The 24,230-nt window shown below is 42.5% G+C and overlaps 2 protein-coding genes across 2 annotated transcripts; both read left to right on the top strand.

Moving 5' to 3' along the window:
- Positions 1–15,688: 15,688 nt before the first annotated feature.
- Positions 15,689–23,924, top strand: cops8 (COP9 signalosome subunit 8). The gene is made up of 7 exons (XM_068572621.1): positions 15,689–15,832; positions 16,515–16,585; positions 16,975–17,023; positions 17,268–17,400; positions 22,056–22,163; positions 22,271–22,333; positions 23,368–23,924. Exons 1-7 carry the CDS (start codon positions 15,740–15,742, stop codon positions 23,445–23,447), a joined length of 597 nt encoding a protein of 198 aa, XP_068428722.1. The 5' UTR covers positions 15,689–15,739; the 3' UTR covers positions 23,448–23,924.
- Positions 18,457–20,466, top strand: trim63b (tripartite motif containing 63b). Its single transcript, XM_068572619.1, has one exon. It carries the CDS (start codon positions 19,017–19,019, stop codon positions 20,058–20,060), a length of 1,044 nt encoding a protein of 347 aa, XP_068428720.1. The 5' UTR covers positions 18,457–19,016; the 3' UTR covers positions 20,061–20,466.
- Positions 23,925–24,230: the final 306 nt, after the last annotated feature.

Here is a 24,230-nt window from a genome sequence, read left to right as displayed (position 1 = left end):
ATGGTGAAAAAACAAACAGCTGCCAGTAGGTTACTGTCAGTTTGCAGAAACATTTGTTACAGTGATAAGATTCACATCCTCCATTAGGTTCTCTGGTACTTATCTGCTGATAAAAATGCTGATATCTTAATACTTGACTGCAGATAGCTTTAGCAGGACATTAGGCAGACATAAATGAGTTGTCTTGTCTAAATAACAAACAGAAAGCAGTAGTACAAGTCTGATGTATAGCAAGGGCAGAGGGCTTGTGCAAATCTTGTCATTAAATCCATATAACAGCCTGTTGGAAGGTAAAGTAATGCAGAGGTAGTCAGATTAAGAATAAACGTATAAACAGGAATATTACAGCAATTCAAGGGCTTCAATCAATTGAACGGAGGAGGGGGGGGATTCTGAACCGTTATTGGCAACAGCCCCTGGAAACAAACCTGTCAACTTTGATATCTTCTGCAAAATTGTTTATTCTGTCTGTGCTGCCGATAATTAAAAGTTTGTCTGTGCAGTTAGTTACCTTCAGAGATAACTCTCAATGCCCAATAGAGCCCTCACATCGCTCCGTTTATCTCCAGACAGGTCCAGAAGAGCGCTGATAAGACTTTGCATTATTGATGCACTCTGCGAGATTGTTATCAGTGGCCACGGCCATCATCTGGACCGAAAGGGCAATTTCCTGTAATGTGCACAATTGATGCACAGAGACTTTGATTTCAATTGACACACGCTGTACTGCAGTGCCCACTGGCAGGCATCCAAAGAGCTTCTGTCCGGAAAATAAAACAGCTGGAGCAGAAACTGTTATGACTATCTGTAATCCACAAAGACGTTCATGCACGTCTGCAGCGAAGCCCTCACAGCGTCAGCACATCTTTTTTGTGCGTTTACACTCACAGTTTGGCTCGTACAGAAAGCTGTTTTAGCAAAGAAAAAAGTATCGCGTCAAGAACTTTGTTCCATGTTTTGTTGTAATGAAACATCTGCATTACCGCCACTAAGCTTGAAGGTCATTCTTGCATCTGCAGACCCCAAAATCCTCGTTAGTGGTAAAATATGTTGGTAGATCCGGCAGGTAGTAGATTGCCAAGTCATATATTTCAACAGTGGCAATTAAACAAGCTGGAAAACAAACACTGCACAAAAATAGCCTGAATGATCTGCGCTGTCCTTTAATTAGCACTCGAGTTAGCATATATAATAGATTATCTATTGTACGTCCTCATTTATTTATCTGGTAGGAGCCAAGATAAACTTCAGCATTCCAGGACTCCAGCAGCAGTCATGCAAACTGGAGCAAAGCTGCTATTTACATTTCCAGCATGAGACAAAATTGGGGTCAGTTGCAAATCCTTGCTAAGCTAAGGATGATCTGCTGGCTTGTTGAGGAGGGTGTTGTTCTAAAATCTAGTCGGTGCATCCAGCTGCCGCTGCCAGTCCCTTGGTACGCGCTACAATGTGTCCGCATGCACACAGCGGCGCCTCACACGCCACAGGCCGCCAGGTTCTGTCACAACTAAAAGCGGCACAGAATGAAACTATGAGGACCATTTTTTTCTTTTTGGGGCCGTTTCAATATTAATAATTGCACACAGAGGGATTCACAAATGTATTTTTGATTTATTTATTGAAGGACTCCACAAAAGTGTTTTTCAATGCGCACAGCAGTTATCATAATTTGTTAAAATAATCCAGTCATATTCAAAAATGAGATTCATAAATATATTTTCTGATATCAGTAATGTTTTAAAGAAATGTACTACAAATCCACAAAACAAAAATGTAAAAGGAACTATTTTGTGTGCATCAGAATTATTTGTGAAGTAGAGTTAACACACGGGCCTAAAGTACAATACAATTTTAACGTTTGTAATAAGGGTCTTAAATTATGGTTAAGAGAAAAACAACATTGTTCACACATTTAACACACCTGTCACAAATGTTTACTTTGTGTATGTATCCATGTATGTATCTGTGGATGTAATCATTTCTATTTTATCGTATTTCTTTTATATAAAACCTCCTGCGGGAAAGCGTGTTGGAAATTAGTTTTTTTGTGCATAAATGTATGCTATGAATTTAAATGCCACGGTGCTGTCCACATCAAATAAATAAAGTCAAGTCAATTTCCCGACATAACTAATGCTAACTAGTTTTGTGTGCATTAAAATAGTTTATTTTACAAACTTGGTAAAACACGTCAAAATTAAACATCCACATCTTTACTCATTAGTGAATATTTCAGGTTTTCGGCGATCCCTTTCACAGCAAATGCACCTCCTTAAATCATCATTACAAGTACAAAAGAAAAAAGGACTCACTTTCCACACAAACCACACAGCTCACACAAACTGTTTCCTCCTGAATAATAACTGTACAACTGAAGATCCTTTGGCTTCTAGATTAATGAGATATAAAATATCAGTCAGTGCCAAATATCATGTGGTGTGCACATTATTTCCTTTTACCAAAAGGAGGCTGAGCTGCTGCAAGACGCTCCATTAACGGATCTACTTGGTCTTTTGTGTCTGATACAAAGTCTCATGCTTGCAATCAGTCACCTGTATTCACTTCAGGCTCATTCACATCACCAAGTCGGTTCACGAGTCGCTATGGAGACTTCCAATAATCTTGGGACCAGACAGGAGGTGTGCTGGACGTCCACTTTCACTGGATGGTCGTCCTGTTGCTGCGAACAGAATACAGTCATATCCTCAGAGAGAAGGGTCGCTTCGAGGCTGATGGGTCTCGGGTTCTCACTGTTCTTCCAGAAATCTCTTTTCGACGAAGGATCCTTTCCAATTTGGTTTGCGACCAAACTGGAAACCAGGAGGCTGACGTTGGCTAGATTTAATTGGTGGATTTGTCTGTTCATCTCCTCTGGACCCTGAAGGTGGAGTTCATGACTGCCAAAGAAGAAGAGAAGGGTTTGAGTTGATTGAAAGGACAACTTGGCCTCACTCCAGTGGCCCTCGCCGACAAAGCACATCTGTCACTCTTAATGGACTCATACATGCTCTGCAGGTTTTGGCAAATCCCATGCTTTTTGGCTTATTCTGCACCCAGAGTTCTCATTTTATGATACTGGAAGTTTGCCTCAAGATCATGAGATGTTCTCTGTAGTTCTCTGTAGCCCTGGCCTGGTTCCTCTATAACAGTACACTATGCATCCTTAAACATAGACACATAACTATTTAGTAACGCAAATTACTTTGAGTTGACTACAATTACCAGAATAACAGGCACGGCAATTTCTTGCATAAACAACCCCCTAATTTTAGTGAAAAGGGTGTATATTAAGAATGCTGTTGAAAGACCAACATTACATGAGGCCAAAGTATTGATATGTGGTCATCTGAGTATACTCATCTCTTATTCCTAACTGGGCACTACAGAAGGTCGGGGCCTCATGTACTATACGCACTTTTGGGCCTGTAATTCCCTGAGGAATATTCTCATCAGATTGCTGCTTGTTTTGAAGAAACATTGCTAGCCCTGGAGAAGGCATTGGCATTACTGTGTAGTTTTGCTGGATGATAAATAATCTTGTACTCGGAATTCCCCCAATTACCCAGCGGGCCCACTGCTCCTCCACGTCCTGGAAAGGCTGCAGCCATCGCATGGAACTGGGGCCAGTTCGCAAAACAAACTCTACAGAACAAATGGTTTTGTTAAGGTCACTCTCCTCAAATTGGGGTTGCATCGTTATTTGCATTTTTGCACAAAATGCCTTTCAGCATAAGCAACCACACGCTCCAGTCCTCGCTTCTCCAAAGACAACACTGCGAGCATACTAACTCCCTAATTCAACAAACTCAAAAACTGGAAAGGCCAACCTCCCCCGAGTGTGTTTTGCGTCTGTAACATGAAACACATTGTACAACTAAGAAATTATGTTTGCAAAATGAGCATAACTGAGATAATATTTGAGAAAAAGAAGTCTCACTTAAAGTAAAGGTGCTCCACAGCAATCCTACATATGAACTTCATGTCATACGTTGCCGGAAAGGAGCTTTCCAGTAGTTTAATATGATATTCTTCTTGAGGGAATTGAGGGGACTGTTGTCAAAGACAGTAAAGAGTTGCGTCATGGGAAATGTAGGATCCAGTGATTTTGGAACTTCACTCGTAGAAAATGTGAGTCAGAATATCTTGGCCTCTGCTACCCCCTTCTTTCTCTTTTCTTTTGTTGCTTGTGACTCCACCCATTTTAAAGAAATGCAATTGTAATTAAAGTAAAGAATAATAAAATAAAACCTCCTAGTGGTAGTTGGACTTCCCGCAGTACTTTCAACTGTTCGCTGTACATTGTACGACTTTAGACGATCGCTATTTATAATTCGCTGCGAGCGCGTCAGTGCGTTAGAGCGCTATGGTTCTTGGGAAATTCTTTCAACCGTTTTAAGATCGGACCACCACAGCAGCTCCAGTCAACGTTAATGTCAGACAACAACAAACAAACAAAGTACATCAGATGTCAGGCAACTCACCAATGATGCCTTATATTGATCCATAAATCGCTAACATTGCAACAACAACGCTTGTTACATCGTAAAAAGGTCCAGACGATCCAATCCCGTAAAAGGTTTAGTTCAAAACACGTGATTACATCACTAAATATCCACGAACTGCTGTTGCATTATTTCATATCAGCTGACAGATATGACAAAATATGTCTGTATTTTCACTGCAAATCAAGTTTTCTTGTAAGCACTGACAAAAACTTGATATCAAGATGTCTGCTGAACTCTGACCTTTCGTTGACACCCCACTTGAACCAATAGCAGCTTTGGATGACGGACATTTTGTATAGCCAATGCAATGGTACAAAAAACGCAACGCAACATGACGGGGTGGGTATAGACAGAACAGACACAAACTACATGAGGAGCAAACAGCTGCTGGGAGATCCAGCTGTTTGTCTTTGAATAAGCACAAAAATGCATTTATACTTCATTTACTCTGTAAGCTATACTGGTGGCAAATATGAATAGTACCTCTATAAGTTTGCAAGACTATAAGTCTTTTTAAAAGGGAAAATAGTACATACATCATGAATACGCTGGGTCCTTAGCAGTCTCCAAATGGCAAAACGCCTACTTGGACTAGATATTCCTTCTATTGTTCCATTGTGTTTTTAAGTACAGAAGTCCCAGCTACGCTCATCTGCAGGCATCTATTTGCAAAAAAAATGTTTGGACGGAAATAAAAACCTTATACTTTAGTGTGTTCAAACTTATAGAACTCAGTGTCAGCAGCACTTATAGTGATTCTGAAAGCTTCAGAGTGTTACCTTTCAAAAGAGACCGAGACCATGCATTTACTCCAAATGTTTTGAGTACAGCTTGCAATTTGAGTTCGCCTTGGATAGGCGTTTTAGGCAAATTTGACAGGAAGACTAACAGAAAGTAAAGCTCTGCATTTGCCGTGCTGTACAACTGATGTTTCCAACCCTGTCGGGCTCTAGTGCCTTTAGAAACATACACATTCCTCACTGCATAATATGTCACATGGCTGAAATAACCATCAGTCAATATACATTTTACTATATGCTATATTATTTATGTCGCCAATATAAATGATACGAAATGGAATGAATATAAGTCCAGTGTGTTTGTATCCGACTGCATCTAAACACATTGTAGCAGCTCCCTTAGAGCCACGCAGCTGACAGTACATCATCTTTATGCTCCTTTTATTTAGGTTCAATACACAGGTTGTTATTGTAATGGCTGTCCTAAGTGAGGTCGACTTTGGGCATTCAATATAATGCTTATGACATCAGTTTATATCGCACCTGACAAAGAGACGCTGCAGTAACTTTATGATCTTTGCTATCTGTTCCTACTTTATTACCGCATCATTGGAAAATGTTGAGCCGATCAGGACTGACACCATAACCGGACTTTATCCGATAATGTAATGTGAAAATACTGCCTTTTCCTCACAGCTTTGTACAGCAGGAATGAGTCCCTCCAACACAACACAATGCTCCTGGGAGGAAAATGACCACACACAAAAAAAGAAAGTGTGTGAAATCATATTAAAGTTTACATATTTACATTCAATTATATTTTCAGTATATTCTATGATTTTAATCCCATTTAGAAAATCTAAATATTGCTTGAAAGCCTCATCTACACTACCAGGAATACCTTATACAGGGGGACACTGAATCCCTTCTTTTTCTAGTTTTCTTGGCCTCAAGGTTGTAACATGTCGGTTGTAATGAGTCAGTAAACAGAAAGCATTGTTCATCATTCCCGTTATGTAGACTGCTGTATGGAGTCAGACAGAGAGGAGGAACTCAGACTGTAAAGAGTCTCAGCCCTACATTTTATTGGAATAAATGAAAACACACACAGGACACACACACAAATAGTTGGACACACATAGTTGCCACTGTGTGCTTTTCTTCACATAGCAACGCGGTGACTGATCTACATGATGAAAACCAAAGGCATGTGGAAACAAATCTGTTAGACGGAATAAGTTCACACTACTCAAAATGTTTGACATAACTATCCATGAATATTTAGGAAGTGTTAATACATTATGTTGAGTAATTATTAGGTTGTGTTTTATATGTGCACACTTAATTCAGTTGATTCAATGAACACGGACATTTATTTAATTACGTGCATCTTATAGCCTCCCTAGGCCATTTTGTGAAAATGATTTAGAGGCAGCAGGATGGCTGTGTGTGTGTGTGTGTGTGTGTCTGTGTGTGTGTGTGTGTGTGTGTGTGTGTCTGTGTGTGTGTGCGTGTGTGTGTGTTGTGTATTCTCGTGGTCGGTACTGTTATCAGAATGCACTTACAAATAGGGGTCACCTAAGAATGCATCCGCTTTGTTTTTCTGCTGATTGTGTAATAATTAGAAAGCAAAACGGAAATTAAAAAAACACTAAATAAAGAAAAACCGAAGCAGGATAGTTTGCAGAGATGACTTTGTTCGGTGTGGTTGCTGCTGGCTGACGATGGGTCTGGATCGGTGTAACAGGAAGCACAGCAGGGTGCCGAGCCACAGGCTGAAGTGCAGGTGCATCACCTCCCCACAGAGAGGGCCGGACGCCTTCAGTCTCATCTTCTTATCTCTGCTGCTGTGTCGGCCACAGGGTGTACACGGTTAGCTCGACCACGCATTTAACTTTTAAGACTTCAAAACCAATGTTCTGAGATCCAACGCACCATGAACTTGCTCCTAACAGAGTTTCAGCAAAATCAAGACAGAATAACACGACATATAGGGTACTGAAATACACTTACGTACACAAAGAAAAGCTGTCCCCACTTAAAGGGACAGTTAACCCCAAAATAAAAAATGCATTCGCTTTGAGCGCCACAAGCTGCCATATAGTCCCATCATATTGGAGGGAGACGTCTCTATGGCCGACACGTCCAACCCTCAACTCACACAAAGCATCATCCCCAAAGTGTGTGTGTTGCGCATTGAGGTAAGATAGCTGCGTAAAGTGTGATTTTGGATGTGTTTTTGTTGGTGTGTTTGTCTAAGTGCATACATGGAACAACTGGAGCAAATCAAGGGGCAATTACATACTCTTCACACACGCCTCATTGTGTCAACCTGGCACATAAGATTCCTCTCTCACACTGTAGAAACGTTAAATTATAAATATTTCATACATCCATCCCCTATGGGAATCTCAGAAAGATCTTGACATGCGCCCGCCTACCATCTGTGAATTTCACCCCCGTAGAAAGAGCAAGAATATTACGAAGTGTGTCGTTCTTGGCAAGAGAACATGACAAACTGCTGGATCAAAGGGGTTTGGGATTGTGGCATGATGAAATATGATATGTGGTTGTGCTGGAGTGAGTCGTGAGTCATGTTGGATCTAATTTATAGCAGGCCAAGGGAAACCGCACAGTTATTGAGCAGTAAGAATAATGGGGGGGAAAAAGAAGCTAGAAGCTAACTTCAAGAGTAACGCATCCTTTAGGTTGGGGAAAGATTGCTGCCCTAAAATCAAATATGTTTGAGCTCCTGTAAAGGTCATATTTTGTGTTATTGATTGTTTTTTTTTCCATCTCACAAATCTAGTTGCAAATTTAAATTCTGAATTCATCAGCAAAACGTTTAATGACAAGATAGTTCATTTGTTTCCCTGCAATGTTAGAACCTTTACCGAAAGGTGGTTTGTTTCACACAACCATCGGAAACTTGTCGAGTTATAACTTCCACCCAGAAACGCCAGACATGATGATGATGAGGTATTCTGTCCGTATCCAGGTCACAGGTGCACCAGCGGGCTTGGCCACAAAGAGTTTGTTTTTAATAATAATTAAAAGTTATATCTATTTTGTAATGTAATTGTTTTTTTTACAAATACACTACTTGTATTATAATTATGTTTCCCTATTAGCTTATTTTCTCATTGACCAGCTCCTGTCTCCTGTCTGCTCCTCATATCTCATATTCTGCTCTGGTCAGCGAGCTGCTGGTCTACCTCAAGCGCGCTCCTTAACGCTGTCCAATCAGACCAGATCTCACCTCCGTTTTTCTCTATGTCTCTCTCTCTCCGTCGGTTGAACACACGGTGACGGCCATCGAGGGGGTTCTGTACTGTGATTCCTCACAGAGACAGCAAAGCACCCTGAATCTGCACACACACTCCCACTCCGGTACAACAAGTGGCGGTACGCACCTCGCCAAGTTGGTTGCGACCTGCAACTTTCACGTGTAGAAGGAGAAGCAATGGCAGCTGCAGAGACTTTCTGTGTGGACTCTGTAACACTTGAACCTGCTGTCCCTCCTCAGCCCCACGGCGCATCTCACCCTGCTGGGCCACGCGCGATGGAAACTAACTGGAAAGCAGGTCTGCGCTAGATCTCGAGCTAACTAGCGCTAGCCGGGGGACAGGACGAGTGGGACAGTATCCTGTCCATGCATGTATTTATGTCTACTATATTAGACAGCAGGCCTAGGTAGAAAATGCCGAAACATTGCCAAAACCCAACCACACGTGGTGGGCAGGTCGCACTTGATATAATCTTATCCAATCCAGCCTCCTCCTGAAAACTTGTGTGTGGTTCAATATGTACCGTTTCCATGAATGTAAAAGCACAGTACAGCCTACAATGTTTCTGGGTCACCGGCTTAAACTGCCACAACCAAGACCTGGAGAAATGATGGAACATAGAAAACTGTCAACATCCTTAAAATTGTCCAGTTTTACTTTTTTAAGCAACCAGTATTTTCTCCAGGTTTATGACACATGGTTAACATTGCAAATTGAACCAACATTTTGGGTAACAAGACTACTTGCTTAGGCTTAGTAAAACAACATGATTTGGCCTAAAATAAGTCTGTTTGTTACTTTATTTACAGATGTAAATTTCAATAAGTCAACGTAGACTTTCTAGAATTGTATTTGTAATATTAAAAAAAAAACTAATGTAATCCAGGAGAACAAATGTTGTCCCAAAAAAGTGATTGACAATGCAGTTGCGTTTTATGGTCATAGTTTTTACAGGAGAGCAGGCTGCCAAGAAATAGAAACTTTAATCTGTTTGCCAATCGGCAAAAGCAGGTGGTATTGAGAAAGAGAGAAAACAAGGGATATTCTTTCATTTCAAGAACTAAAAATTTTAAAATGCTCCCTTGCTCCTTTTGTGTTGAAACAATAACTCTTAAGAAATATATGAGATATTATTTAGCTCATCTTTGCCTCAAGACTTGGTATCACTGAAGACAATGTGGAGTTGTGGTAATGATGGCGGTATTAATGCATGAAAACACAAAACAAACAAAACCTTTCACATTATAATGAACAACAAAATGTATTTTAAAAAATATTTTCCATTACGTGACTATATCTGTACTTCTGTTTACCCTCCCTCTTCTCTATTGATTCTCTTCTGACTTTCATTCTGCAAACCCACCAGGTAATCATCTTCTGATGCTGAAAAGGGGAACAGATGGAGTGGAAACCTTAAGCCATCTACAGGGAGCAGCTACACTATCGGCTCATACGAGTGAGATTGAGACGAGCAGGCAGACTGTTTGAACTGATTTTAAACAAACAAATGTCTGGCTTTGTTATGAAGCATGGAGCGGGGTTATTCTCTGCTGGGACCTTCAGGCAGGGAGAATGATTCATACAGCTGTGACAATTTTACAGTTGAATGAGTTAAAGGGAGCTGAAGTAGTCCCAACTCAATTGGATGAATCAATATTATCTGTTGACACAGTTTCCAAACCTAAGCTGCAGCTATTTGGTTGGAAAGTCAATGGATGGACATAAATGGTCACTCTACTGCGTGGAAGAGAGAGTGAAAATTAGGTTGTCCATTACTGGTTTGAGTGATGATAGATGGATTACATGGAAAATTGTGCTATCTCAATTTGTCTTAAAGTAATTGACTCGGTGAAGAGACATCAGGGGAGGCAACAACACAAGCTGCAGTTCTTACTTCATGTAACTGGTGGTACATCTGTTCATAAGTAATCTTACATTTAGGTTGTATGGTAATGGTGCAACAGATTATAAAACTCAGGGATCGGATCACAGATCGGAGCAGCTGCCGATACTAATTACCAATCATTGATGATCCATAATAGCAGATACAAATTCATTTGTTTTGTTAAAGCAGTTTTGGCCACGAGGTGGCAACATCGAATATGTGCATTATGGATATCCTTCTTGTTCATGTACAGCTTTTGCATCGTGGGCAGTGCTGTGACCCCGTCGTGCGAAGAAGTGGGTAAATACTCACATATCTTGTGAAATATCGCTGTGCTAATATTTTAAAGGAAGTTATCTTTCTCCACAGAACAGTCTGATTCAGGCAACACTGTTTCTTCAGTACGTCAAAGGATCTGATGAAGTTCCCAGTGTCACTGAAGTAATCGTTCACTTTGACAGACTTTTTAATGTTGCATCTAGAAATGATCTGACTGTCTGAAAGTGACTGTCTGACTGACAGAGACAGTTACTGACTGACGGTGACTGACAGACTGAAACAGTGGCTTAGTTTTTGCTGACAACACCCCACACTTCATCCTGCTCACACATTTACATTGACAAATGATTTTACTGACTGACACACTGACACACTTAAAAAGAGCTCAGTCTTTTCATTACTTGATTTTAATAAACACTTTAATTCACCAGATTCCACCGTGTCCTTTCCCAGATTTGGCATGGCCTCATGTTATACTCATGAATGAATGAATGATCTAAATAGCAAACAGCAAGGCAAGGGCCTCTTTGCACATGAACATGTACAGCCTGGTAAAGGCTTTCATGAGAAGGTTGCACTTTCTTTCGAGCCAGATGGAGGGTAACATTCTCACCCACCTGCAAACCCTGAAAGAACATTTATTATTTAATGCCCTGATGTCTTTTCTCATGAAAATCAACAGGGGGTATGAAACACGATCCTGTTACCTCAGTGAGTCCCCCACGCCCCCACTGCACAACAACTCAGGATTCTGGATAGTCGATTGGTAATGAACTTCATTTGTATCAACTCGCACGGACCGCCTGGCAGCAGTCACCTCCAGTTCTCTCTCAACGTCTTTCCTACTGCTCTTTATTTTGGGGCAAGCAATCAGCCTCAGCTGAGAGCAATCAGTCCTCATCTCCGGCACCTGTTGCTCGAGCCCCCCCCCCCCTGTTTGCCCCCTCTCCCTCCAACCACACCCCTCTACTTCTGAGCATAACCACACCCCCACCACAGGGTAATTTGCCTCGCAGGGCTTTACAATCTGAACACATACGACATCCCTGTCCCAGGACCTCAAAACGGATCAGGAAAAACTCAAGAGAGCGACAACGGAGGATCCCTTTCCCCGGATGGACAGAAGCAAATGACCACGACCATGACCACATGGACCACATGGACCACGATTCACATAACCACGACCCATGTCAGCAACAGGAGGTAGCGTTGTTAGGCGTCGCTCTCTCTCTTCAGACTGCTCTCCACATTTCAACGTTGGTTGTTGTTGAACTATTTCGAGAAGATAACGCTCATGTTCTCTCGTTCTTCTCTGAAACACACAGAGATGTAAACTCCTTGTGGGGGTTCTATGTAAAGAACTGTGAACACTGGCAACTGGGAGTCATTACCCATTCCATTGATCCCGCACACTGTGAGGATTATTCACCGAGCTCAACACATTTACATTTACAGCAGAGGAAATATAAGCCCTATATATAAAATGTTTGTTATTACTATTTACAATAATGATATGTTTTCTTTTCTATCTCTACCAGCACCACAGACCCTTGAAGAAGATCCAGAGAGGCCTCCCTGGAAAGCCCGTTTGTGTAATTGTGATGAGCCCTTCTAGTGTTCACATACTTTCAGCAGCTCGCTGCAAAGACTAGTTTGCCATTTTCAAAACCCACGCTGCAGAGAGGGAAGATGTTTTTCCTTCTGGTAATGTTTGATTCATTCTTGCGTCTATTGGGATTCTGTTTCAGGGTTTTTAAATTGTTACACCACCACTTTACATTCCTCTGATCTCCGCCATTAGCCTGTCTCACAACAGAGACTTTGAGATGCTTGAATTATTGAGGATGTGACAAGAGCATCAAGGTGGCGCCTTGGATAACAATTGTCTGGGTTTGTCGTACATGAACGTATAAGATGAAGGTCTATCTCATATCTATAGACATTTTTTTTTTCAGAAAAAGATGAGGAAAGTAAAAAATGGAAATTTTACCAGACCATATTGGAAAATACAAATCATGTTTAGCACCTTTCAACAAGGCGGCTCAAAATAAGACCAAAAAATAATAATTATAACAAAATATGAAACAAACAACATTTTATCAGACTAACTTTTTATCACATTTGCTTGTATCAGTGTCTATAGTCAGATACTATGCGGGTTCCTCCATGCGCTCCTATTTGGCATTTGGAAGAAAAAGAATCAAATAATTAGGATTTTTAAAAGATAAGATTAAAATAGAAATAGATTTTGTCCCAATGACAATGTACCTTGATTGCTGCATATTGTAAATCTAAAGAGGCATCAATCAGAACTGCAGTGCCTTGTGAAAACCCACAAAACTGAGCAATGCTGCTAGCAAGTGGTAATTCAAGTCATTGCAGAATGATGCACTACTCCTCTCCCTTTTCATTTACAACAGAATCCATCATTCCCCAGTGAGGAGTAATGATTGTGTGTGCATGATGTGCCTGGGTTTATTCTAACATGGCACTAAACAGGATTTATCACGCTATCCCTTTTTTTCTTCAGCAATTTGCTAAATCTGGCAGCTTTAGGCTCCTTAAATCTAGATAGTGTTGCTTTGCGGCAATAAAGCTTAAGCCTTTCTTTTTGTCATAGAAGTAGCCAGAAAGTAGCTGGCAGTAATTTGGATTGAGAGCACTCGTGCATTGGATTTTCGGGTCGAGGTGGCGTTTCCCAGCCGGGGTAGAGACTGAAATCTGGGTTTACACATACACCATCTGACCAGCAGGCCGGAAGCCACACATGGAGGTGTCATGTTGAAGCTCTGATTCTTATACACTACAATACACTCCAGCTGTTTGTATGACGTTACTGTGTCATTTAGCCTGAAACCATATTTGGAATTTGTCTGCAGTATAACTTAGGCTCATGAGAGTAATACAGTAGTACAATGGATCTAAGTTCTTCTACATGTTCTCTGTAAAGTTAGTGTTCTATGGTGAAAGGAACACTTCAGGCCAGTTGTTCAAGAAACTTGGTAAAGCTTTCAAATAAATAAAAAATGATATTGGAAAATGAGAAATCTATCATTCTATGACTACTGTGCAACTATATGGCTTTCTGTTACTGAACTGACATTTTATCAATGCAGTTAAAAGAAGTGATGATGGAGAACAAACACTGAATTCTTCGACTGTATTATTTCCTTTATCTTCATCTCAGATTTAATGCTAATAATGTATACTTAAGTTACCCAAGTGTCTTATGTTAAGAAGTACTTTGAAGGCAATTTGCAGTCTGCTGCTGTCTAACAGGACGGACAGTTTTCCTCACTTATCGACGCATCTTCTCTCCTCTGAACATTAGTGTGGGTTATTTCAAGATCAGGTGATTAAAAGCTTGTGCATTAGCCAGCACTTTTCCTCACAGCATCCTGGAAAATTGACTGCAATTCTGAGTTAATGTGAACAACAATCAGCATCCTTTTGACATTTTTGTTATGGGTTGTTCCCATGGGACAAAAAGATAGGGGTGACGTCATTTTCAGCATCTACAGCACCATGCGGGCTGTGAGGAAACATGACCAAGTCCACAAAGTATTCTGCTGATAACAGACTGCGCATTATAATAAAGTCACAGGAGATGAATTTAAAGGCATTTTAACTGAGACATTGCAAATCACTTGTATGTATTGCTTGAACAATGACTGAATAAATCTACTATTTAGCACATTTTTTAAATTTAATTCCCAGTAGAAAATAATTGCAACATCTTTTTTATTATTGCCCGAAGGGGTTAAATAAATTGTAAATTTAAAAATGACTGACTGAGTGCACATCAAAGACAAAAACAAACAAACATTTTAGTTGTGGCCTGGAGGGGAAATAGTGTGGCACAAGCCTGTGAATTGAAGCATCGTAAAAGGGATGTGAATATCAAAGACGTCTCAAACAGCAGGTGTAACATTATTTCTCTGTCTCTGTTGTTGTAGTTCTGAAAGTTTGTTTAATGTGCTGCTGCTTTCTTGCCCAGGAGACTCCTCTAAAGGTGATTTCTAATCTCAATGAGGCATTTCTTGCTGAAGCACTTTTCCAAATTTCTATTTTCTTTGTATTTTAAGAGACGTTTCGTAAAGTCTCACATTTTCTTTCATCAAAATGGAAGAAATGTATAGAAAACCTTGCTTCTAAAGCTGTCTACACCCAAAGCTTGATAATAACTGGAAAGATGAATGCATTCTCCAACAACAACAACAACAACAACAACAACAACAGAACAGTGGAAGCGCATTATGGTTCTGCCTGTGATCCCAAGCTATGTTTTCCGAAGAGAAGGGAAAAGATGTATGCAGTCAACAGCATCAAAGAAAATGGAGAGATCAAAAAGGATTGGAAAACAGAAATCCCTGGCAAAGAGGATCATTAGTGAATTTAAGGAGAAAGGCAGTCTGCCGCGGCATTGTGGATTTCACTGAGACTGGACTGAATTCATTAAACATGTTGATTTATTCAAATAAAACCATTAGCGAAGGAAATTTTCTATTAACCTCTGGATAGAAATGAGAATTAAAGAATGCATCTAAATGTACCGCTTTCTCTGAGAGGGACTGGACCACATTTAGTATGGAAATGCTTTGAAGACATCCAGACTGATGTGAAGTTTGTTTTTTTTCTGCTCTCCTGGGACGTTTTCTCTGTACTAACTGCAAAAAGGTTCAACTCGGAGGGTTTGAACAATAAAAGCACACTAACTGAATTAAATTAAGATTTCAAAGAAGGGGGAAAATAAGAATAAAAAAAGCTCGTAAGAAGACATTGTGTCATACATGATTTCATACGTGCAGACTTTGTGAGCATTTTATTTGTGCACAAACAATCTACATCATCTCATGTACAATGATTGTCTGCTTGAATTCCTTTTGCAAGGAATTTTCCTTATGTTGCGTTGCATTGTGGTATATTGAGTCCTGGCTTGATTTGAAACACTGTGAGTGTCGTTTGTGTTTCCTCCAGCTGAGGGCAGCAACACCGCCGAGCTGCTACTAACCTACGACAGGTCTACAGCCGAAGAAGGTCCCGATGCAACAGCTCGGCATCAACATGCCGAGTGCTGTGATTATGGAGGAGAATTATGATAAACTTTTGGAGCAGTGTGAAGCTCAGGAGCTCGAGGTAAGCGCCGACTCGCTGCAGTGCATGACGGAGTCCTCTAGGCCTTCTTGGAGAGGCGGTGGACCCCAGAGTTAGCCTTAGCTTTGGCTAACGTTATGGCTGAGCTGCTAGCTTGTTTTGCCACTAACGTTACTCTGAAGCTGATTTTACTTTCAGGCACTGATGCTATTTCAACTTACGGTACGGGTTAGCTCATAATAATAACAATAACAACAATAAACGCCTCATTTAACAGGTACTGGTAGACATAGTGCTACTCTGTGCTGTTAGCAGGTACCGTTAGCTCGGTAGCTAGCCTTTGACAGCGAGGCATCTTGTGTTAGTAAACTCGAGCTAATGCGAAAACGCTTCTTCATTTCGATCACAACGGAAATGCCCTTTCTCGTTTCGATGTCTGGCTTCGGGTCACTTGTCACCGACTGAAACCTTTGGTACATACAGCTGGAAACATTGTAGGATGAGAGCCAAATGCTGTAACTCAGCAGGAACTAAGGGACATAAACACCCACGTGACCGGTACCGGTAAGAGTTGTGCGTCGGTGCAGATTGGAGAAAAGTTCGGAGCTGATGTCCGAGAGAGAGCGATCTGTTCAACATGCGTCCCGGAGTGTTAAGCGACCGTCCAGTTTGTCCTGATGTTTGGCTTCAGTCTTTAACCTCATGCCTGCATTTCTCTCCACAGGCTCCAGGGGGCATCGCGACACCTCAAGTGTACGCTCAGCTGCTGTCGCTCTATCTGCTCCATAACGACATGTAGGTCCGCTCTGTTTCTTCAGCAGTCGATGGGATTCTTTCTTCTCACGTTTTTTTAATTCACGTATTTTGCCTATTTGTTTTTTCTTCTTCATAGAAATACAAAGCATCCTTCATTTCAAAAATACAAACAGTTGAACCTTTTTTTCCAGTGATGTATCCCTGTGAAATAGTTTGTCACCAAAGCAAAAAACAGTTTGGGTTGAAAAAAAGATCTAATCCACAACAGCACTGTTATCAAGGTCTGATTTAATATAGAATATATACAATTGAGTTTATGAACTTTATGAAAATATATATTATATTACACTTTTTAAAGGGTTTTTTAATGGATGCTAATTTAATTAATTATATATATATATGTGAACTTGTTACTGTGGCTCCAACAGGAATAACGGCAGGTATCTCTGGAAACGGATTCCCCAAGCGATAAAATCGGTGAGCATGACACAACGTATACAGAGACATTTGCTGATCACAACTCCTTGGGCCTCGTCTTGCATAAGCACCATACGATTTGGGGCTTTTTTTTTTTAAATGGACAGCTTTAAAAGAATGTTTACCGGTAGCCACTGTGATTCACAACAGAAGTATTTGTGTGTTACGGCACTAAGCTGTAGCGACTGGCAAGTGGAGTGTACGAAAAGTTTTTGTGAAATGCCTTTCCATGTGTTGCATACAGGCAAACCCAGAACTACCATCTATTTGGGCCGTTGGCCAACGCATTTGGCAGCGGGACTTTCCAGGGATCTACACTACCATCGCCGCCTTCCAGTGGTCAGAGAACATCCTCCCAGTGATGGAGGCGCTTCGAGGTAATATTTCATTTAGCTTTAAAGATTATTGAAACACTAAAAACTTGAAACAAATGATTTATATGTGCTTAACTTATTGGGTTCTGGGTAAACCGTGGCAGAATATGCATGATTTTAGAATGAAAGTCAGTCGGGGGTACCGGCTAAAAACAGTTTCAGCTGTGATGCAACCCAGGAGAAATAACACGGTGGAAACAAAGAGACTGAATGTGACGCATGGCGTATCGGCACTATGAAGGCTGGTTCACCTGGTTACAGCACAATCCTCTGAATATGTTAACATGCTCCCATCGATAATCTCTCTTGATAACAATTTTTAACAGAATATCTAAACACTTTTGATCTGCACATAACCTTCTTAGTTTTAGAAACCTTCCCATGGTAAATAATGCCCTCCAAATGCTCCCAATTGTTTGTCCATCTGTATCATGCGACGGCTCCCTTGTGCAAGAGTTTAAGAATAGCTTCGCCCTCATGTTTACGGTACTCCTTGTTGATCTTCCATGAATGCTGACCTGCGCTATGTCATAAGACATTTGGGTAACCATTGATAATAATTGCTTGGTGAATGAGAGGTTAAGAGAGTCTAAGTCCACTCTTACACTTTTGGAGAGTTTTTCAAATCGCAGTTTTAAACAAGGCACCAAATCCTCCGATAACCAAATTATTTATATGACGCAAGTACATTTGTATTACTCGTGAAGACTTTCTGTTGATGTTTTTATAAAAATAACATGTTGCAGTATATCGAGCAGCTGGTGTCAAGAGCTTACTGGCCAAAAACCTTAGGCTTTAAAATTTGAAATTATCTCAAATATCATAATATTAAATAACTAGAGCTTATAATGGTGTATTATAGTTGTTGATAGACAGTGGAAAACCTCAACATATATACAAAAAGTAAATATTAATATTTAAAAATATTAATATTAACCAGCAAATGTTTTTTTATTTAAAAAATAGAAACTAAAGACACAATGTCTTCTAAGCTGTCAATATTCTTCGTATTAATCCCATTGGTTTATTTAAATATAAACAGTAATGTCAAAATGACATGCAAATTTGATGAAGACAAGAAAAAAAAGCTTTTACATAAACAGCATGTTATGTAATGTCCTACAAGTCAAAGGAAGTTGAATCAGTCAAAACAACGTCTGTGACAACACCGGAGTCACAGGTTGTTGACGTGGACTTGTTTACCGATTGGACTCCTCTGAGCCAATCACATGGAACCCGGTGGTCTCTGCTCCGTCCGCCACGCTTATCGCCGTTAGAAAGTACACGTTGCCCACCGGGACGGGTGACACATGCAGCCATGAGGAGGAGGGGGCCATTTCTGTGAAAAGATCCCGAGACAGCAAGCAGGCAGGAATGTGCGCCCCGGGTTGGTGGGAAGGGATCAGGTGTCACCAGCTGTGAGGGGCCGGTATAAAGGCCGGAGCTGCTGCTCGCGGCCAGAATAGATATCAGCATTTCACACGTTGCAGCACTCACCAAGGATACGTGCACAGAGTCTGCTCTTTATTCTGGTAACCTTTGAAACCAACAGTTTAGTTTTCGCTTGTTAAAATAGGCCAAACTTTCTGGTGTAAGTGTAGTTGGAGACTCTTCTCATTATGGATCTTCAGAGGACAGGGTCTGTGGTTCGACCCCCGAGCCCCATGGATAGCCTGGAGAAGCAGCTGAGCTGCCCTATCTGCCTGGACATGTTCACCAAACCCGTGGTCATCCTGCCCTGCCAGCACAACCTGTGCCGTAGCTGTGCCAGCGACCTCTACGACTCCCGCAACCCGTACCGCTACTCCGGCGGCGTCTTCCGCTGTCCCACCTGCCGCTTCGAGGTCGTGCTCGACCGCCACGGCGTGCACGGGCTCCAGCGCAACCTGCTGGTAGAAAACATTATCGACCTCTACAAGCAGCAGCAAGAAGGCAGCGGCGGTGGCGGCGGTGGAGGCACAGAAACCACCCTGAAGCCCAAAGAATCCAAAGAGCCCATGTGCCAAGAGCACGAGGATGAGAAGATCAACATCTACTGCTCGACGTGTCAGGTACCCACCTGCTCCATGTGCAAAGTGTTTGGCCAGCACAAGGACTGTGAGGTGTCGCCGCTGGCAAGTGTTTACCAGGCCCAAAAGGGTGAACTGAGCAACGCAATCGACACCCTTGTGGCCGGCAACGGCCGCCTGCAAGCCCTGCTCAACCAGATGGAAGACGCCTGCCGCGCCGTCCAGGACAACGCTCAGCAGGCCAAGCAGGGGCTGGCCGAGCGCTTTGACCTGCTGTACGCCGTCCTGGAGGAGCGCAAGACCGTCCTGCTGGAGCAGGTCGGCAAAGAGCAAGACGAGAAGGTGGCGGCGCTGCGGGCGCTGGCCCAGCGCTACGGCGAGCGGCTGCAGACCAGCTCGGAGCTCACAGACACGGCCGTGAGGGCCCTGGAGCAAGGCTGCGCCGCGCAGTTTCTGTTGGCCTCAAAGGGCCTCATCACGCAAACCAAGGACGCCGCCAAAGGCTCGCTGGGGGAAGAGAGGCCGGAGCCGGGCTTCGAGAAGATGGACCACTTCACTTTGTCGACGGAGCACGTTGAGGCAGTCCTAGCCAAAATGGACTTTGGAGTGTGTGATGAGGATGATTTTGAGGACGCGGAAGAGGAGGAGGAATAATGACAATGGAAGTGGTTATGGACTTGTAGGAAACAATGTAATGTTTATGGCAGGGACTGCGTTTGATGTTGAAAGAAATACAAGGTTACGGTTGTGAGCTTTAATGGCTCACCCATACTTTCAGTGCAATATTTAATATCAATGTCGTATTCATACTTTTTCTTAACTTCTTTTTATACTTTTGTACTTCTAAGCTAGTTCCATGGAGCAAATGACTTAGATAGACGTAACACTAGATCGCCTAAAGATTGATTACACGTCATTTTTCTCCTATGTAGCTCAAAGAAATAGCTGTTTGTGTTTTTCTCACTTTGTCCCAGTTTGTGTTGAGTTGGTGATCAGCTGATCTGCCTGTAATCGCAAACCTGTCTCTGATGGCTTGTGGAATAAAACTGCATGAAGTTAAGTTCCCATTTTCTTTATTTATGATCTAAAAACACGGCGCGTCCTTGGACTGCTTCCATCCAAAATGTTTCCCAGACTGCTACTGTGCTTACTTGGCAGTAGGCTGTATTTAAAAATAAAAGCCCTTGCCACGTCCTGTCTGCTTTGCCTTTGCTGGTGAAAAGTGGGGGGCTATTTTTAAGAGGTGAGAGGCGATAGCGGCCCCGGAATAGACTCGGGGACGGGCCGGACAGGTCCTGTTTCTCCTCCATAAAGCGCCTATCCACCCACTCCTGGATGTCTTGCTCAGCAGCAGAAGGGCACACTAGAGAAAGGCCGGTCCAGTTGCCGCGTGAGTCATCGCCCAGCGGTCAAGAGGCCGCGGTAAAAATACACGTCTGCGACCGGGTAACAAAAAGCCCCCAAAGATGACCCGCTCAAACGGAGGGGCCGGATGGAGGACTGGGTCAGTTTCCTCTTTAGTCAGAAACTGCATTAGTATTTCATCCAGTTTCCTTTGCAACGTCACCATTATTATAGTCTGTTTTAATCACCATACTTACTCTTCAACCATAACACTGAATACTAACTTGACCGTCTATCACAGTTTATACATAGACCCTGCCCTAGTTTTCTTTGCTCCTCTTCTTGGATAAGCACAATAAGAGGCAGAACAGGAAGTCCCTTGGACAGCAGAATGGGGAAAGTGCTCCTGGCCTTCGACTCCCAGCTGTCTTTTCTCATCTCGCTTGTTATTGTTACTGCTGCTAGCTGTTGCAACAGACTGTTGGTACACACACACACACAGACACACACACACACCGTTGCTAGGCTATAAAACACTAAAGGCCGCAACCCTGAGGCATTTAAGTGCTAGCTGCAGGAGCAGAAAATATATGGCGGTGTGTTTGCCGCTCTGAGGCCCCCGCCACTCAAAAGTTATCTCCTCCAACTACAGCACCGTGTCAGGTCGGGCTAGATAAATGTGTCGGCTTTGACGTTTGAGAAAGCCGAGCCACAGCCTGTTGATAAAGGCTTCAGCAACAGTCAGGATTCATCTAAGGCATGCCTCATCAAACCACATCCATTTTGAAGTCGACCTGATTATGGTCTAATCCAGTTTTCCGATTAGTTTTAGCTCCCAGGTTCACAATTTCAAGTCCAAGGTTACATAACTACCAATCCACCATTTGACCTCAAAACAAACCCAGATGCCAGAAGTGATTTAAGGCAGAAAAGCCAGAGGTTTTCTTTTTTTTTTTTTGATGCTCAGTATCGCTTAATTTTTTTCAATCCCGAACCGACTCCGGTGGGAGCGATGAGAGGAAGCCCCTTCATGAACTCTCGATGCACCATAAGCAAGACCACTAAATAGAAAACTGCAGATCTCGAGCATTTACTTGAGATTTGAGACAAAACACGCTCACCTCCCGCTGCCAATGATCACAGCCGAGTACGACAGCCCCGAACTCCAAGCCTCCTTTTGTGTGACTCTGATTGTAATTCCTGGTTGTTCACGACTCCTGAATGCCATGTTAAACTGACATCCCCCACATATGCAGTAAGTGCGTGTGCCCATGTGATGTTGACGTCCCTGTGGTTCCTCCACAGAGAGCACGCGGCAGCGAGCATACAGTCTGGTGGCCCAGGCGTACACGTCCATCGCGGCAGAAGACTTCGCTGCCTTCGTGGGCTACTCTGTGGAAGAGGCCGTGAAGGGTAGGATTCAGTTTACTCAAGCGCCTCACAGGAAATGTTATATCATCATCATCATCATCATCATCCTTGCAGTATTTATATCTCTTCTTTCCCCTCTTTGTCTCCAGGTGTGGTGACCCAGGGCTGGCAGGCCGACCCCGCCACCAGGATGGTGATGCCCAAAAAGCCAGGTAGGTGGCAGCATTGCTCTGTTTATCTGAAAGCCGCCAGTGCAGCCGACTGTGCTGTTACCCAAACTTCTGTTCTGTTCTCCTTCGCGATCCAATCCGCCACCGCCTTCTTGCTTCTCGTCTCTTGCACTCTGTGACTTTGTAACTTCATCTCACAACCATACTTGCACATTTGTAGCAATGCATAGTACACTTTATACACCGATTGTGCATACTGTCATCACGTTTTTTTTTAGTTTTTTTTTTACCTTTTTATTGTAATTCTATTTGTTAGGATGACCCAGCAAAATAAGCTTTTCATTGTAGAAAGTAACTCTGTTATGTGTGCATATGACATCCAAAATATCTTGAATCATGACTTTGATCAGACACGCATGAATGCCGAGCGGGAATTTAAGAGACATTTTAATCTCAATGAAATACGGAGGGGTGACGTTTCTCCCCTTCTTTTTTCCTGAGAACCTCTCAACATGATTTGCTCAGTCTGTCCTCTCATGGCCAAAGGGATCCCGTATTCCACTCTATTTCTTCTCCTAACTTATTTTGTCAAGATTTTAAATTTCTTGTCATCACATCATCCATCACCTGTCCTCAAGTTCAGAAGGTCCAGGAGGAGGAGGCTGTGGCGCGTCCCGCTCTCTGTGATCACCTGACAGCACCGCCGAGGCATCTGGCGTGCACATGTCCGACCTCACTCATTAATCCTGATGTCTGCTTACACACACACACACACACACCCACCCACCCAAGTGTGCCACTTAGACTTAATAGCGCATGGTCATGTTAGTTAGGAAGTAATTCTGGTCAGGATAGATGTAATGACCTCCAGGCTGGACTCCGCAGGTGGTGCTGGTGTTAAACTGCGGTTAACTCGAGGTCTCAGAGCTGCTGAGTCAGCCGGCGTGAGAGCGTGTTGTGCTGGAAAGTCAAAGCAAAGGGGGATGTGAGTTGATGGATGGCACTTGGCTCAACAAGGAATCCCCTTCTGACTCAACCTCTCCTCCCCTCCCCTCTTTCTCTCTCTCTCTCAACAGATCCTCCCCCCGTCTCACTGGTTCCAAACGAGCAGCAGTTGGCCAGACTCACCGACTACGTGGCTTTTCTCGAGAACTGATAACCCACCACTCATTTTTCTCTCACTCTGCCCCCGTACATTTTGATGGACTCTTCCTCCGGTCCCACTCCCTGATAGAGACGTAACAAAAAAACACACCCATCATCTCGCCTGAATGCCGCACGCTGTGCTCCAAGACCGTTCTATTTATGACTCGCACAGCTCCCCCCGTTAGTTCATATGCTGACAGTGTTGTATAATATCCTGTTTGTTTTTTCTTCTCGCTCTCTGTAACCCACTTAATGTATAGATTTGGGTCCTACTTTCAAAGGAGAAATACATTTCTTAGTTTTGTTTTTTTGCTCACAGACCCTTCCCACACAATAGAAATACACAACCTCGTATGTTTTCGAACTCGGGAGTTTGCAAACAGTCTTTATCAGGAAGTCTTGGCACCACCATGTGGATTTCAGTCCTCAGATCTCATATTTTTAAGTTTGTTTTGACTGGTGAATAAATATTTTTTGCTGTTTCTAATTATTGTCTTTTTTGTCACAAGTTTTGTCTCAAGTTGTTCTTCGTGGACCAGACTGGGCTCAATCAAGGATGTGGAACACTTTATTATTTTTTTTCTTTTGGGGCTCCGTCACATCCATCTCACATATGGTGCGTCCCAGGTCTCTAAATAGTTGTTTCTTCGCACCTCGATTGAACCGGAAGTGGTTCTAATAAGATGCATTCTGCCGGTAGAAACGGATCCTGATCATGAGCAGAACACAGTATAAAAATACTCAATGCCGTTTGTTAGGTAACACTACAGAGAAAACATCTCCACTCTGACAC

The sequence above is a fragment of the Clinocottus analis genome, unplaced genomic scaffold (genome assembly GCF_023055335.1).
Source record: "Clinocottus analis isolate CAN_PGR_092001 unplaced genomic scaffold, fCliAna1.0.p SCAF_12, whole genome shotgun sequence".
Classification (NCBI taxonomy): Eukaryota; Metazoa; Chordata; class Actinopteri; order Perciformes; family Cottidae; genus Clinocottus; species Clinocottus analis.
The sequence above is the reverse complement of the archived record's forward strand: the minus strand, read 5'-3'. Positions and strand labels throughout refer to the sequence as shown.